General features: G+C 40.7%; 1 protein-coding gene across 1 annotated transcript in view; it reads right to left on the reverse strand.

The window, feature by feature from the left end:
* Positions 1-16963, reverse strand: part of LOC311526720 (uncharacterized protein) — a 297707-nt gene that overhangs the window by 261881 nt on the left and 18863 nt on the right. Inside the window, exons 2-4 of the mRNA XM_084640019.1 lie at positions 7000-7134; positions 6257-6366; positions 4715-4819 (exon numbers count right to left, since the gene is read on the reverse strand). Of these exons, the coding sequence (XP_084496145.1) occupies positions 4715-4819; positions 6257-6366; positions 7000-7134 (350 nt within the window). The remainder of the gene's footprint in view (positions 1-4714; positions 4820-6256; positions 6367-6999; positions 7135-16963) is intronic.

Consider the following 16963-nt stretch of genomic DNA (forward strand, 5'->3'; position numbering starts at 1 on the left):
TATGCAATGGCTTTTAAATAATGTTTACTGTATTTTAAACAGTGTGCAAAGGCAGGCAGGGAAAGATTCTTTACAGAATCATTGACTATGACTTATGGTGCAGTGATGGAACCCTTAAGAGATTCTCAGAGCATAGCTATCCATCATTTCTGCATATTAGTTATAAAGTAAATGAAATCACCTCACTTTGCAGAATTTAGAGTGTTTTCAGTAGCTCCATCTCCTATTGCATAGTCTCAGTACAGAATTAAACAAGCTGAATGAAAAGAATTTACATAGGTGTCCACTTCAGGTGACTAGCAGACCTTATGCAAGATTACCAGTAACAATTAGTGAATGACAATAAAACTTGCAGTGCAGAAGATTGCATTCATAGCATAGTGCTCTCATCATTTCTCTTTGTATGATAAAAAACGTCTCATCTCCTGCCCCCATTACACTTTGGAGAAAAAGGGACTTCAGCTTTCACACAATATTAAAAAAATGCAGTTTGCAAGTTTTCTTTGTAATAATAGACTTACATAAATTACAAGATAAATGGCAAGTGACAGTGAGAGAGACAGCTCAATCTGTTACTGAATCCTTGAAATGGTAATATGAAGAGCCTGGGCATTTCAGGCATAAATCTTTTTTTTTCTTTTAAGTTTTTACTGCTGCTAGTGTTAGTAAATTAGCAAAACTATCTAGTGAAACATACAATGTGCAGTTAACATATTTCTACTGACAATTCCACAAGCTTCTTGTTATGTGAATCATAACCATATGGCCTTAGCATAGAAATGGTCTCATGTTGCAGGCTGACAAAACAGTTTAACATCTCTAAAAGAGTCGTTAGACTTTATCATGGCAATTGCAAAGGATGATCTCCATGTTATAGATTGTTATGATACCCAGGGCTATCATAAGTCAACTCATTGACCTGTTACAAACCTTCTGTGGAACAGATTGATGTAGCACATATATAATAGCTTGATTTTCAAAGAGGCTGAGTGTGTCCAGTTCTCAATGAACTTAATGGAATTTGTGGATGCTCAGCAACTCTTGGGGCAAGAAGAACAAACAGGCAAGGTGGCTGGGTGTAGAGTAGAAAGTTTGGACAATGTATATTGCAAATTCATTCTACAGAGGAACCAAATTGAAGCCATCTCCCCATTCTGTGATATTTCTTCCCTCTATGGACCACTGTCCCAGCTGGGGGGCACTAGCAGCTCTACTTAGATGGATGCTTAGACACACCTGCTACTATTCAATGCTAGGAGCCTACAGCAGACTGGCAAGAAGATGGGAAGAGCAAGATATGAACAAAGCTAATTAAATGCACGCTTTAAATTTCAGAAAAAAGAACAGGAGTACTTGTGGCACCTTAGAGGCTAACAAATTTATTAGAGCACAAGCTTTCGTGGGCTACAGCCCACTCCATCAGATGCATAGAATGGAACATATAGTAAGAAGATATTATATATCTGCACACACACACAGAGAGCAGTGTCTCGTTGGAGTTTCTCTTTTGCATAGAGACTGTCCAGTTTGGCCAATGTATATGGCAGAGGGGCATTGCTGGCACATGATGGCCTACGCAAAAGAATAATTGGACACAAATCTGACATCAGGAATCATAACATTCAAAAACTGGTAGGAGAACGCTTCTCTGGCCACTCAGTAAAAGGCTTAAGGATGGCAATTCTGCAACAGAACAGCTACAAAAACAGACTCCAAGGAGAAACCTGCTGAGCTTGAATTAATATGCAAACTAGATACCATTAACTTGGGTTTGAATAGAGACTGGGAGTGGCTGGGTCATTACACATATTGAATCTATTTCCCCATGTTAAGTATCCTCACACCTTCTTGTCAACTGTCTAAATGGGCCATCTTGATTATCACTACAAAAGTTTTTTTCTCCTGCTGATAATAGCTCATCTTAATTAATTAGCCACTGACAGTTTGTATGGCAACTTCCACCTTTTCTCTGTGTGTGTGTGTGTGTGAATACATTTGTTAGTCTCTAAGGTGCCACAAGTACTCCTTTTTGCAGATACAGACTAACGCCACGGCTGCTACTCTGAAACCTTAAATTTCAAAGTAGATTACCCCAATTTCTGCAGGAAGCTGGCTTGAATTGGAGAGTGACAGTGGTGACTGACATCAGATGGAAAAACAGAAGCCAAAGTTGTTAATGTCGCAATATATCTAACTTCATTTTGCCTGTAAATATGGTACAGATCTCACAAGCACACTGATTGGGGACCCCTGCAGTGTTTAAGCAGGACTTGCACTCTAAATTACCTTGTTTCGATTGGTCAGATGAATTGACCTTAGGGTTCTTTTTTGAATGGAGGTTTTTCCTCTCATATTTAATTTATAAATCTACTCCTGCCAGACGGCAGACAGCAGCTACTGTATAACACTTGAAATGACTCCCAAAATCCCACTCAAACTCTCACAAATCAGTAGAAAGTAAACCACCAATATAAAGCTCCGCCTAACCATGAAGAGTTGAAAATGCAGGATAACTTGCACTGTTTTTACAATGTCTCCAGTTATCACTCCAGTCTGCTCCCTGTGAGCTAATGAATGCACAATCTCATTTTAGTCCCAGGATCTGACCTCCTCTCTCTCCACACATTGTACGTATCGGTGGTCCACTGGTATCATCGTGCTACTGCTGCAGATTTACACCAGTGTCATTTAGGCCATGTCTACATTAAGGAAATTTGCACCAGTGTAGCTACCTCAACATAGTTCAAAAGCCACAGTGAGCATAAGTTCTGCTTTGAGTCAGTGTAGCACACACATATTTGTGATTTCCACAAGTGTACATACATAATCATAGAAACACCCATACAAATATCCTTAATGTAGACCGGGCCTGAGATCACAGTTTGGCCCACAATATTCTGAAGTTCCATTTGTTTTATTTATTGAAGTGCTCCTTTTTTTCTATGTTTACACATTAAAAATGTCATCTGTGACCAGAGTCAGGAATAGGTGAAATAAACACTTGCTGTTCCTTCATTGGCTGAATGTTTGCATTTCTCCATCAGGTGATGTAGCCTGCTGTAACCCAGATTACCTCATCACCTCCACTCAGGAGTAGTTGCTACTCCTCACTTGGAGTGAAGCCACACCAGTGTAGTGTTCCCATAAAAGGTCAAATCACAGAGCGCCCCATATGAGCCCAAGTGGAGGTCAGAGTCTGATAGCTTATAGAATAAGAATGACACAAACCATACACTGAATTTGGAATTCAGCTTTTGAGCACATTGCATTTAAATTAAGGCCTCTAATCAAGATGGAGTATGACAGAGACATTAACATTCTCCCTCACTTACAACCATGAAGCATTAGATGTAAATGAGGGGAGAATATAGTTGAATGAGAATAACTGTACCCTGATGGTCCAAAACATTATAGCAATAATGTCACATTGCGAGTGTTTGGACCATCATTTAGAATGCCTTTTTAAATAAAAGCTTTGGTGACAGGGTAGGTCATATCTCTGAACAGTAAAGAGAGAAATTGATAGAGTAGGTTCTTTTATGCTGCATAGAGATCATAAAGTGAGATTAGTCTAGTTTCTGCGTGGCTTCCACTCAGGTAGTTCAGATTTGTATCAGTGTATCAAGGTGAAGAACTTGGCTCAGCATTTGCAACCTGTTGTTGCAACAGATTTGCAACAAAATCTGTCAGTGTAAAAGTGCCATCAAATCTCATTACCCTTCACATGGCTAGAAAGAGAAAATTTGAAGATCTAAAATTTCAAATAAAGTTTTATTTGCACAGACCACAATGTGAGTAAGTCCTTAAGGATTGAAATATAGTGGAAATCATTGTTTTCCCCTCATTTATACAACTCTGTCTGACGAGAAAGATTGTTCTGAAAGGTTGACTTACAAAAACAAAATACCTATTAGACTGGAGCAGTTAGTGCCAATATTTATAGTTTGCATACATATTTGCAATACATACTTTTGCATAGTGCACACTAGAGCAGAACCTGACCAATTCCTGATAGACCAGCTGCACATTACCAAATATTGTGAAGGAGCTAGTAAGAGGGAAAATACCACAATGCAAGGGGTCAGTGATACCACAGTCACAAAAGGTACTCCGCGTCTTTAATACTGAACTGCAGATATCAAAATCATTTCACAGAACACTAGGAAGTGTTCTCCAGCATATTTTGTAAAGCCAGTCTTCCTAATATGAGACATATCACTACAGCAGCCCATCATTAAATAGCTGTGGCCCAGAACCTACATTCCTTGCATTCACCAAACTCCTGTCAACTCACTTGAGAGTTTTGGGTGTCCACTATTTGTGAGGCTAAGGCCATAGCTAAAAGATGGAGTGAGAATGCCAGGCTGCTTCTGAAAGTGATCCCATTTAGCAAGTGAGCAGTAGACAGAGGTTCTACCGTATTCTTAGCACGGAGGTTTTCATTAGTATTACATTGTGCAGAATCACAGCCTCACTACAAATTGGGCCAGTTGTGGTTTTTTGTTTGTTTATTTTATTAAATAAACTTAACAAAAAGGAAGCAAGTGCTGAGAATAGGTGGAGCCGCTGCATAGCCATTTAAAAAGCAGCAGAAGTAACCTCAAGTTAGAGTTCATGTCAACAAAATATTAGTTGAGCTCGTTTTATCTGAATGCATCCTCAAAACAATATAGACTATTATAGATACACTGCAAGCAATTTAAGCTTGACTCACCATACTGGCAGCGTGGACCCTGAAATCCTGCTGGACACTGGCACATGAGGGATCCTCCTTCAGAGCATTTCCCTCCATTGAAACAAGTGCCTACAGAGCACAACACTAGAAAAAAACAACAAAGAACAAAGAAGAAACTTCATTGTACAACTCTTCAGAAAGAACGAATACCTCAGTGTGTCATATTCTGGTTGTAATAGAAGCCTCCCAAACTGATATGAATCAGGGGTCTGGTTTACATTGAACAAGTTAAATTAGGGGACTAGGCAAAAAGGATCTTCCTTCCAGTTATCATACAGATATGATGTCCCAGTCCAGGATAATAAAATATAATATAATGTAATGTAATAATGGCCTTGGGATAGTTTAATGGGAATGGTGTGGTTTGACTTTAAGACGTTTAAAGGGTGAAAAGCACAGTCTGGCAAGATTGAGAATGCTACCAGGTTCCATAGGGAGAATGATGGAAGGGTGGATGAATTGCTGTGGTGTAATGCGGAGATGATTGAAACTGGCATCTCAATAGATTATGTAACAGCTACGGTGAGACAATTTCCTCCCCGTCCCTCAAATGCACAATACAGAACCAGCTGAATCAAAACAGTCTCCTTGTGCTTGAATGTATTGAATATAAAGGTTAGTTCAGCTCCTCAGGTGCCTTAAAGAATTCACCAAGAGTCTGCATTATTTTTCCAAGAAAAGGATTTTACAATTCCATAGAAGTTCAATTTGATAAATTCCTTTTATGCTTCAGATTTGGTTACAGACTTTAAATGCATCTTTGACAGCATTTACAGAGAAGCAAACAAAATAGTCAATAGTCGGAAGCAGAAAGGGGCAAACCCTCAAGAAAAATGACCACAAAAGCAAGGACTCTGCATACAACCCTAAAACATTTTATTTTGTTTAGTCTCTCTCATACAAAACATAGGCCAAATTGCTGTACAGGGGAAAAAATAGCCAAAGTAGAGAAGTTCAGAGGTACAGTAAATAAAATGGAGAATCTGAGGTAAAGAGATACAGGAAACCTGTAGATGGTAAGAGCTGTAGTAGAGAAGTTTCTAGACCCAACAATGGCCATACCCATTGTGGAGGACAGAGCAATACCAGTGCTACATGAGTGCAAGGTGCAGAGCAAGAGAGTCAGGGCCAAATTTAGTGTTGGTTTAAGCAGCCACAACTCTATTATTTCAAAGAATCTACATTTGCTTATATCAGCACTAAACTGGACATCAAGTCTATGGAAGGCCAGCAGAGAGCACAGACTGGCATACCAATAAATTATGAATATCGAGTTTCTAATGATAGCCCTTGCAAAGTATTTGTCAGCCATCTTGAAGATACCTGGTGCTACTATGCACATTTTTTTAAAAAGTCTATGATAAGAGACCATTCACCTTTATGGGAATCCTAAATGTATCTAAAAAGCAATAGAGAGAGGACATCTTTTCACAACACACAGTCAATAAGTATATAAGGCCAGATGGAGAAATTTATTCTATCTTTGCCTCACAAAGTTGGATGGATCCAGTCACAACTTACAGTACAAGCAGCCAGGTTCGTCATCTTGTTGGGTCCATCCTGGACAACATTTATAGACAGTTCGATGTTCTATGATGTACACTTGTTTGTACACTGTGTAATACCCCGTCCTATCAAGTAAGAGTCAATGGAAGAGAATTATCCCAACTTCCTTCTGTGAAGCTTATTCAAAACAAAGCAGTAATGTACACAGGACTTAATACGTCACACACATTATATCTGTAACATGCGCTCGTTTCAGACATTATCAATGGTTCTTGTACCTGAGAAAGTAAAGTGAAACATGCCCCACTGTCAAAAACTGGTTTATCACTTAAACAAATTCTGGTTCTAGGTGCTTAGCCAGTGACTTCCACCGGTTCAGTGGTTTGACTCTTTAAAACTTGGTAGCAAATGTGTAAATTTTTTTTGTATTTTAAATTAAATGGCTTAACAGATTATAATGTTTAGGCCTTAATATAAACCTATTCAAATAAAAAACCCTTTTAAAAAATAATTTTTACCCACCACAATAAATGCTAATGTGCAGAAACACATGCCTCTGATTGATAGAAATACAAATTGACTGCAAAATCCCAACAGCACATACTGATAGATCCATAGCAACTTTTTTGTGGGGAGGGCTAAAGGTACTGGAATACATTTCTCAGTACATACTTCTTGGGCAAAGTATGAAGCATTCCTATCAATTGCCTTACCAGAAAACAGGTAATAAAATAACTTAGTTAGCAATCATGCATTACCTTCTCTCATAGCCCATACACCACCTGTGTCCTGTGCAGCCTTGTTTCCACATCTTGACAACCTGGGCAAAAGCCTGAACACACGGCTGTCGCTGTCCCACTATTGCCAGCTCTTGTTCCAGACATACATTTGGCCTTTGGGGGAAAAGGAGGAATAGAGAAAAGGAATATAAATATAATAATCTGTATAATACACTAGGAAAGTCATGTCAAGAGAACTACATAAATGGCTGATTTATCCTCTCCAAACTGCCCCATTTCTGATTGTATGCTAATGTGTTATTCAAAATTATTTGAGCGATACTGGAAAGGGCTGCTGGGACCAGGAGCCAGTACTCCCAGGTCTCCTTCAGCCCACCAGGCTTGAAGGGCTGTGAAGGTGAGCAAGCAGGGTCCTGTCAGAGCCTCACCTGTGTTCTGTTGGACATATTTAAAATAAAGGTCATTTAAAATAAAAATACTTCCATTGTCTCAGTGAAACTTTCTGAATTCAATGAATCTGTATTTTCTGACCAAAAAAGTTTCACTGAAGAATTTCTGACCAGTTTTAGCTAGAACAGACATACACTATATGGATCGAGCAAGAGAGAGAGCCTTAACACACACTGACCAGTAGATTATACACATTGTGAGACAAGCCCTGCACCAAAGAATTTACCATCAGAGCATACGGTGTGAAATCCTGGTCCCAGAGAAGTCAATGGGGTTTTGTCATTGACAAAAAGGAGGGCAAAATTTCACCCATGGTGTCAAACTGTTGATGTCTTTTTACGCTCAGAAGCACCGCAAATTAAGAACCCGATTCTATAAAGGTTTATGCATATGCTACTTTAAATACTATGATTTCAATGACACAAGTCCTGTGAGTAAATTTAAAGCTATGGTTAATTCTTTACAGGGCCCAAAAACTTAATCCTGCTTTCAATAAAATCAATGGCAAAATTCCCACTGATTTAAGTAGGAGAACATCACCTTACAGGCAAAATGAAAAATGCAAAATTTCCAAAAGTTACTATAAACATGAAAATCATTTTCACATAAATGTGATCAATGGCTCCATGTCTAGTTGGCAGCCAGTGTCAAGTGGAGTGCCCCAGGGGTCGGTCCTGGGGCCGGTTTTGCTCAATATCTTCATAAATGATCTGGAGGATGGTGTGGATTGCAGTCTCAGCAAATTTGCGGATGATATTAAACTGGGAGGAGCGGTAGATACGCTGGAGGGCAGGAATAGGATACAGAGGGACCTAGACAAATTGGAGGATTAGGCCAAAAGAAATCTGATGAGGTTCAATAAGGATAAGTGCAGGGTCCTGCACTTAGGACAGAAGAACCCAATGCACAGCTACAGACTAGGGACCGAACGGCTAGGCAGCAGTTCTGCGGAAAAGGACCTAGGGGTGACAGTGGACGAGAAGCTGGATATGAGTCAGCAGTGTGCCCTTGTTGCCAAGAAGGCCAATGGCATTTTGGGATGTATAAGTAGGGGCATAGCGAGCAAATCGAGGGACATGATCGTTCCCCTCTATTCGATATTGGTGAGGCCTCATTTGGAGTACTGTGTCCAGTTTTGGGCCCCACACTACAAGAAGGATGTGAATAAATTGGAGAGAGTCCAGCGAAGGGCAACAAAAATTATTAGGAGTCTGGAACACATGAATTATGAGGAGAGGCTGAGGGAACTGGGATTGTTTAGTCTGCAGAAGAGAAGAATGAGGGGGGTTTTGATAGCTGCTTTCAACTACCTGAGAGGTGGTTCCAGAGAGGATGGTTCTAGACTATTCTCAGTGGTAGAAGAGGACAGGACAAGGAGTAATGGTCTCAAGTTGCAGTGGGGGAGGTTTAGGTTGGATATTAGGAAAAACTTTTTCACTAGGAGGGTGGTGAAACACTGGAATGCGTTACCTAGGGAGGTGGTAGAATCTCCTTCCTTAGAAGTTTTTAAGGTCAGGCTTGACAAAGCCCTGTCTGGGATGATTTAACTGGGGATTGGTCCTGCTTTGAGCAGGGGGTTGGACTAGATGACCTCCTGAAGTCCCTTCCAACCCTGATATTCTATGATTCTATGACAACTATTAATCTCAGGTTTCTTGATATCACTTCTGTATGAAATGACAAGGACATTCTGCTAAATATTGCAAATTTATGGCCAAAGCAATCATTGATTATTTTACTGTAGATCTAAACAATAATCTCCATTAGATATATGTCACATATGTAATTATTTCTCCTAGGACTAGATAATTCTTCTATTTCAGGGTATTCACTAATGTCTCATAGTAGGCAAGAAAGATTTGCATTTGCACTATGATTTCTCTTTCTGCTTAGTAGATTTAAAATGTACATATAACATTCATTAGCACTTATAATTTATAGCTTGGGACTTCAAAAAAGTTTCATTCAGTTTATGAATGAAATGTTTCATTGCAATTATAGTCAGAATGTAAGGATCAGATGATACAATAGGTTAGGTCTCTGGTATTTCCCTCTTCTAGGGTCCAGAGTATAGATTTTGATTCACAGCAAGATCAAATACGAAGGTGTAGGGGCAGTTCCTCAGCTATTGTAAACTGTCATAGCTCCATTGAAGATCTGCCCTGTATTTGCTATCTACCCTAGCCCCTATCTATGAAGGCGGAAAACCCCCACACACCATGCAATTTGGTATGACTAATAATTGTTACCTAGGAGAGACAGAGGACTGAAGATGGGCAAGTTCTACAGCTCAACAGCAATTGCCTGCCTCATTTTCTTGTCAGTATTTCATCTTAAGGGACCTTCCCAATGCCACACAGCAATTCAGTGGCAAAGTCAGGAGCAGAACCCAGGTGTACTAATCCCCATTACTCTAATCTAACCATTAGCCAGAGCCGCCTTTGCTTATTTTATCTGTATTCGAAGAGGCACACGTTTTAGCTCCATTCTCCCATTGCTGAAGTTTAAAATTTCCATGCATATCTCCCTTTATCGGTTGCTTAAAGCTTTCCAGATGCAGGTACTTTGCAATCCTAGTGATAAAGGAAGGAAGCCAAAAAATTTTATAATTAGTTATGGACCCTATTTTGCCAATCCTTCTGTCTTTTTGTCCTCCATGTTCCCATGACTAATCCCATTGACTTCAAGAGTACTACTAATATGAATAAATATTACTCACATGGAGAAAAGCAATGCAGGATCAGGTCACATGTTTATTAAGACTTTTGCAGAGGAAGAACAAAAATCCACACCATCCGCTTGCTCTATGTGCCCTGAACACCACTTAAAATGCAAATATTGACTCTCCCCTTCCCATCCCACCCACCCGCCCTCACCCTCACACACAGAAACAAACCACAGCAATTCCATCCCACGTAATCCTCAACCAGCAAGACAAGCAAATGAACACTCCCTCTCCAACAATTAACCACATTCACATTCTTCCCCTTATTCCTCCACCTCTTCCAATGATGGGGAAAGCCAGGCATAGCATTCTGATTAATTTATCCTTGCTACATTACATACAAACCTAGAGAAGTTCCACTACCCAGGATATAATTATTTTAAATATATCATAATGATGGTTCTCCATTGAGTAAAGGCCAGCTCCCCTCTCAGTGTGACTAAATCTTCTATCAAAGCAACAAGTGGGTTCAAGGGCATGTTTACAAAAGGAGAACTCTATATGCTTTTTATTCTCTTATTCCACACACAATCAGATGCTATTTGTTAATGGGCTTTTAAATGTTAAACAAGCAAACAGTACAAAGTTTATATTATGCTTTATGATTTTATAGATACAGCAATCCTCAAAAGCTTTTTTCTCTTAATATGCTTTTCATTGTCCGCCAAAACCAACACAAGTTTCTTAGCCTGTCAGTCTAACTTAAGCAAACCAGAAAGCTCATTTTTAATATGTACATTATGAGACTGCCCTTTAAACAGAGAGACCCCAAACATTCCTAACTCCTGGGCTTATCGTCTAATGAACAAATAATTAGATGTACTAGAAGAGATAGCTGCTACAGTTAATCATACAGACTGTCGTTCCTGTGAATCACTGCTTACTATAGAAGAGAAAACTTCATCCTTAGAGTTAAGTCCCATAGTTATATTTCTAGTAAGGAACATGTAGCATAGAACTGTGTGGACAATTCTAATGATTTTATCTCATAGTATTTGGAGTTTTTCTAAAAGCCCCCAAACCAAAAGTCATGTAATTGAGTGAAAACCTCACCTTTCATTTAAAAACAAGTTTGCAGAGAAAAGTTTTGGGGGAAAAGACCACTAAAAGCTCAGAAGACAAACAATGTATTATCATCTCATGTTTTTGGAGGGGCTGACTCAGGATTTCTGAAGCCCAAGGGTTTGAAACACTGTAAATAAAGGAATTCCTTTTCCAGCTTTTCATAAGCAACCAATAGTAAATCAACTCTTATTCCTGAATGAAATGAACCACAGTTTATTGGCATGTGCTAGCTAGCAGAACTCACACTGATATTACAAGCTGGCCCCAAAACAAGGAAAGAAGGGAGACTCTTTCCCCCTCCCCCATTACTGAAGCTTTTACTCAGTCTTTACCCAAGTTAAACTCCCATTTGTCTAAAGACTGATTATAACCTAGAGTGCCAGAACACTCCCTTACCCATGGAAAAACCGACAGGACAAAGTGCAGTGGGGATGACCACTCTGGATCACTTTACAAAGGGCAGGTTTCACCTCCTGCAGCCAGAGACCTGAGTGATGCACCAGAAGCACAGAAAGAGACATCTCTGCAAGCTTCCTGTGCCTCCCTACAGCTCCAGAGCCTTTGCCTTTATGGATAATCATGACAACCAAAGGGGACATGGTGCTGGAGGAGCTTCTATTCTAACCTTCTGGGATGCCAGACTATATAAAACAGCCCTTGGTTTCATGCTTGCTCATCCTTATGGATTCACATGTGTAATGTCAAGTTACCGCTGGACAAGAAATTTCCAGAACAGAAAGGATGTTAATGACTGGATAGGACCACCAAGCAATGGTGATGGTTCAACCAAAGCTATTACAATCAATGCAGATAGCACTTGTGGAACGGTTGGGTCTGTGAACATAGGTGGCGTCAAAGAAGGAACATGGTTATTTTCCGAACTGTGGTCGATGGCCAGCCTTTCTCAAAACTGGTGGGACAATGGCAGAAATCAAGTGGCTTTTGGGCGTGGTAATAGAGGATTCATTGCCTTTAATAATGATGACTGGAGCTTGAATGTGAATTTGCAAACTGGCCTTCCTGCTGGCACTTACTGTGATGTTATTTCTGGGGAAAAGGAGGGCAACTCATGTACTGGAACAAACATCTCTGTTGCTTCTAATGGTATTGCCAACTTACAGCTCCTGTTATTAGCAGCTTCAGCTGCAATAGAGCAACACTTCTAAGCCTCCCTACTACATTGCTCCTGTCCCTGGAGCTTCACCTCAAGGGGAGTTCCACAGAGAAAGGAATTCAGCCTTTCCTATGCTGGTGGGTGGGCGGGTGGGGGCAGCAGCAGTAGCTTAGTGTGAGGAGAGGAGAGGAAGGATAGCACATGTAATCTCCAAGCCCACTATATTTTAGTCCCACACCTGTACTTGGATCCTTCTGAAAGTTTTGGGACCGTGTTAAGGCAGTTTGCCCTCGACACACACAGATGGCAGGGTCATCGAAGAACAGACACTGAGGGGATTATAACCCCTAAATCATCACTCTCATTAACTATTGGGATTAAGAACTCTGCCCTCAGTTCCCCTGAATGTACGTGTAACTGAGCAGAATCTGACCCTCCATAGAAACTTCAGGAGCTTACCCATACAAAGCAATGCTACTATAGTTCATTATGCTGCATAAGGGCCCCAATTGTGATTGGCTCTTACAACGGTGTTTGCAGAGACCAGTCACAAATGCAAAGCATCTAATCTCGGGAGCACAGGAATTGCTACCTACAATCACTCCAGAAACACACTTTACTCCAAAGGGGACAAGGCTGGGTGAGGAATTGGCAGGGCTACGCACTTATCTCCCTGAGACTATAGGGACCTGTCTTAAGAAGTGGAGGGAGGAAGGGGTCCGTTGCACCATCCCAAAAGGTACACCATTCCCCCCTGAGATGAAGCTCTGCTCTGTACTTGTATGGCCCTTGAAATTCCCATAGAAATAATACTGAGATTTATTTGTATCAGCAGTTTTTCCAAATAGAATCTAGCCGGTAGGTTTAATGGCAGTGAGATAGGAGACACACACATCAAGAGGTCTCTAAAGGCATCTATCAACAGTGCAAATGTTAGATCAAAGCATTAATGAATATGAACGGAGGATGATTTGACTGTCTATTTTTGGATCTTTCTGCAGGAATTAGATAAATTACACCAACTTCTCAATTCAACAAGAGAGCTGTTAATGTGATACAAACTCTCCTCTTACTGGAGATGTTAACTAAAGAATCTGTAGGCTGAATACTATTGATCTCTCTGTGAAACAAGTCAGTCAATAAACTAACTCTGTCATAAGAATAGAGTTACAAAGATGTAGAAGAGAGCTTAATCCGGAATGCTGCTTTTCTTCAAAAACGATAAATATGGTTAATAGTCCCTCCCATTAAACAAAAATATCCAGAGTCAATTATGATCTTACGTCAAAAATTAAAGAAAGAGAAAAAGGCTGGATGATTTTCCACACTTATTTTGAAAAGGTAAAACAAGAACTAAGCTTGATTAATCTGAAACGCTTCACCAGTGTAACTGTGGTCCAAGTCTTAACTGACTCCAATTAAGTCAATAGGACTAAATTCTGGTCTAAATTACATCAGTCTCAAGTGACTCCACTGAAGTCAACGGAGTTACTTTAGATTGGTGTAATTTAGCCCAGAATTTAGTCCTATGTTATAATGGCTTTTGTTAGAAACTTCTCTTTACGGAAGTCTGTAAATTCCTCACAACCCCACTGTACAAGCCGAAAACTCTTGACACAATGGTCTCTTACCTATCTTCTTGCGACAACGTACTTGTAACAATAATAAAGCGTCCTGAGCCTAGAGGTGACGAGTCCACGAAAATCATCACACACACAAATTTTCAAAAAAACAAACATACTTTAAGTTTTTCCCATTCCAAGAAGAGGGGGGAAAACATTCAATTTTTACCTAAAACAACAACCTATTAAACAAGTCATGTGATCAATAGCCTCAAGAACTTTAACATGTTGTTATATCCACAGTCCAACACAGACATGTTGGAATCCAACAATGTGCTGAGGTAACGTAGCATTTTTTCCTTTCTAACAGCTACCAACCATTGGCCTCCACATCCTACTGTGAACTAATTTAAGCACCACACTTCTCTTCTAAAGTTCCTCAACTATACCCGAGACCTTTAGGAGCTGAAGGGTGTACTATCCTCTCTACCTTGGCCTCTCTACTGAGCCTGCCATTGGTGCTAGGTGTGAATCTTGAGGCCCAATCCTGAACCTGAGAAAGTCTTCCTCCATTCATCACACTTTGGAAGGAGGGTCCACACACACAGTCAAGGAAATGATCACATTTAATAATAAAATATTTTACAAAGAAATGTCAACCAACAATATTTAAAATATAACAGGACTGATCCTGCAAATACCAGCAAATATTAATGTCTCTACACCGGTCTCCTTTCCCTTACCTGGATGAGGTGGGATGGGGGGGAGGGAGAATTGTTCTTGGACAACCAGTGGACTTCTCCCACATGAAGTTTGTGGGGCAGGCACTTGGTGGGGTGCAGGGACTCCCACAGGTTCATTGTTTCCTTTCTTGATGATCAAGAGGGTTCCCATGCAAGGGGTTTCAGCTGCCGGTGGATATGTGGTCCTGGGAGTCCTGCAGTCTCCATGTCCTCCTCCCAATGGCTTTGGGGAGTGGCAGATGTCTAGAAAGAGGGTCCTCTGGGTCAGCAGCAGCCTGAGCAACAGCTAGTGGAGGCAGCTCATGGACAGGTGCAGTGGCCAAACCCCAGATTTGTTCGGCCACTCATTCTATCAACCTCTCCATAAGAGAATGCTCCCATTCTCTATGGTGTGCCTCCCACTCCACGAACTAGCTCAAAGTCTCCTCCTGCTGAAGAGCTTTGTCTTCCTCTGCTCAGAGGAACTGCTCCTAATTCCTCCTTCCATCTCCATGAGCAGCTCTTCCAGGGTCCTTCTCCATCAGCCTCTGCTACATTGAGGTGCTACTACTGCCCTCCTGGTGGAACAGATTCCCTTTCCGAGGCAAAGATCCTGATAATTCAAAGACAAGAGTGGTGTTATATATTTTTCCCCTTTGGAAGAAGCCAAGAAATGCCCTATATAACATAGTTTTGCTGTAGAAGGCCAAAATGTTGATACTTTTGAGCATTCCAGGAATGCAACTGTTATTACCCTTACTTCTCAGACAACTTGGCAGCCCATGAGGAAGAAGAGGTTACTAACAATTAAAAAAAATGTATAGTAACGCCTCACTTAACATCATCCGGTTAATGTTGTTTCGTTGTTACATCGCTGATCAATTAGAGAACATGCTTGTTTAAAGTTGCGCAATGCTCCCTTATAACGTTGTTTGGCAGCCGCCTGCTTTGTCCACTGCTTGCAGGAAGATCAGCCGTTGGAGCTAGCTGGTGGGGGCTTGGAAATACACTAAATCATAAACAAGTTGGCATATGTGCATCATTTATTTGTCCAGGAAAGCTAGAAAGTAAACATTTCACATACAGAGGCTCAAACAATTCATGTAAATGAACAATCAAATATAATCTTCAAGTGGAAATGGAAGTGTGTGTTTTCATAACAAGAACAAAGACATTTCCTAGAGGAGTCTCTTCTGGATGAAAACACACACAGAAACTTATCGGCTTTATAGCGACAACACTACAAATCTCTTTTTCAGTGTAATTAATTTCTCTATGAATTTTACAGAACTTTAAAACTAGAAAATCCAATGGAACTGTCTTGAAAAAACGCATCCTGAGGTGCTATGAGATAGATATTGTTGCAAACTTTATGAAATATAGGATTCTAAATATGATAACTTACATGAAACAGTTCCTGGGAAGATCTTTTTTGGTTAAGGTGTATGAAGCAGAGTTTTAATAAAGCAAGAGCCAAAAAGGCTGCTTTTAATTTACACTGGATGCAACAATACCTGGCACTGAGTCAGTCGGGTTGAAGATCTGTGTTCCACTTTTTGTTGTAAGTGAAAACCCCATTATAGTGCGGCAGTAGCACCACTGTGGTTAAGATGGAGTCATTTCTAATGTGGCTACTGTTATCAGTACTTGTCCGTCACTATTTGGTGAACGTCAGACTCCTAAAGGTTATATCTAAAACACCTTGGTTAAAAAAAATGCATCTTTTGGATGTAGCATTCCATTGTCTACAAATAGCCTAGAATCATCTGTCTTCATCTACCAGCACTGTAAGGGGCCAGACACCTGAGTGAGCCAAATCTTAATAAATTTGACACACATTACTCTCACTTATAAGCTCCGATCCTCATCGTATAGATGTCAGTAGTAAAACTCTCATTTACTTCTATGGTGCAAGATCAGGCCATTAGTGTAAAGCAAGATACTGGGTGGTATATCCAGCTGCGATGTTCCCCTCTGGTGTTGTCTGGACCGGTGATCCGCTAGATCACCCCAATCCTTGACTCTGGGAGCCAGCCTTACCCTGCTCTGCCATGAGAACCCCCACTCCTGGGCTGTTCACGCACTGCCTCTGGTATGTAAGCTGCTCCTTGGATTATTTAATGCGTGCACAGTCATCTAGCCAAGTGATGGCATCTTCAGTGATGTGATGCAGTTTTTCTAGGCCACGGCTGAACCTAGTCAGCAGGCACTCATCGACAAAGTGTGTCATCGGCTGTGTTGCGCCACAGGTGCACAAAGGGCCGTCACGAAGGCCCCAGCGACACTGGTTGGCTGCATAAAGACCTTGCCCGGTCCGGAACCTGTTCAACAGGGACCACTGGTG

Source organism: Lepidochelys olivacea (assembly GCF_965140295.1).
Source record: "Lepidochelys olivacea isolate rLepOli2 genome assembly, chromosome: 9".
Classification (NCBI taxonomy): Eukaryota; Metazoa; Chordata; order Testudines; family Cheloniidae; genus Lepidochelys; species Lepidochelys olivacea.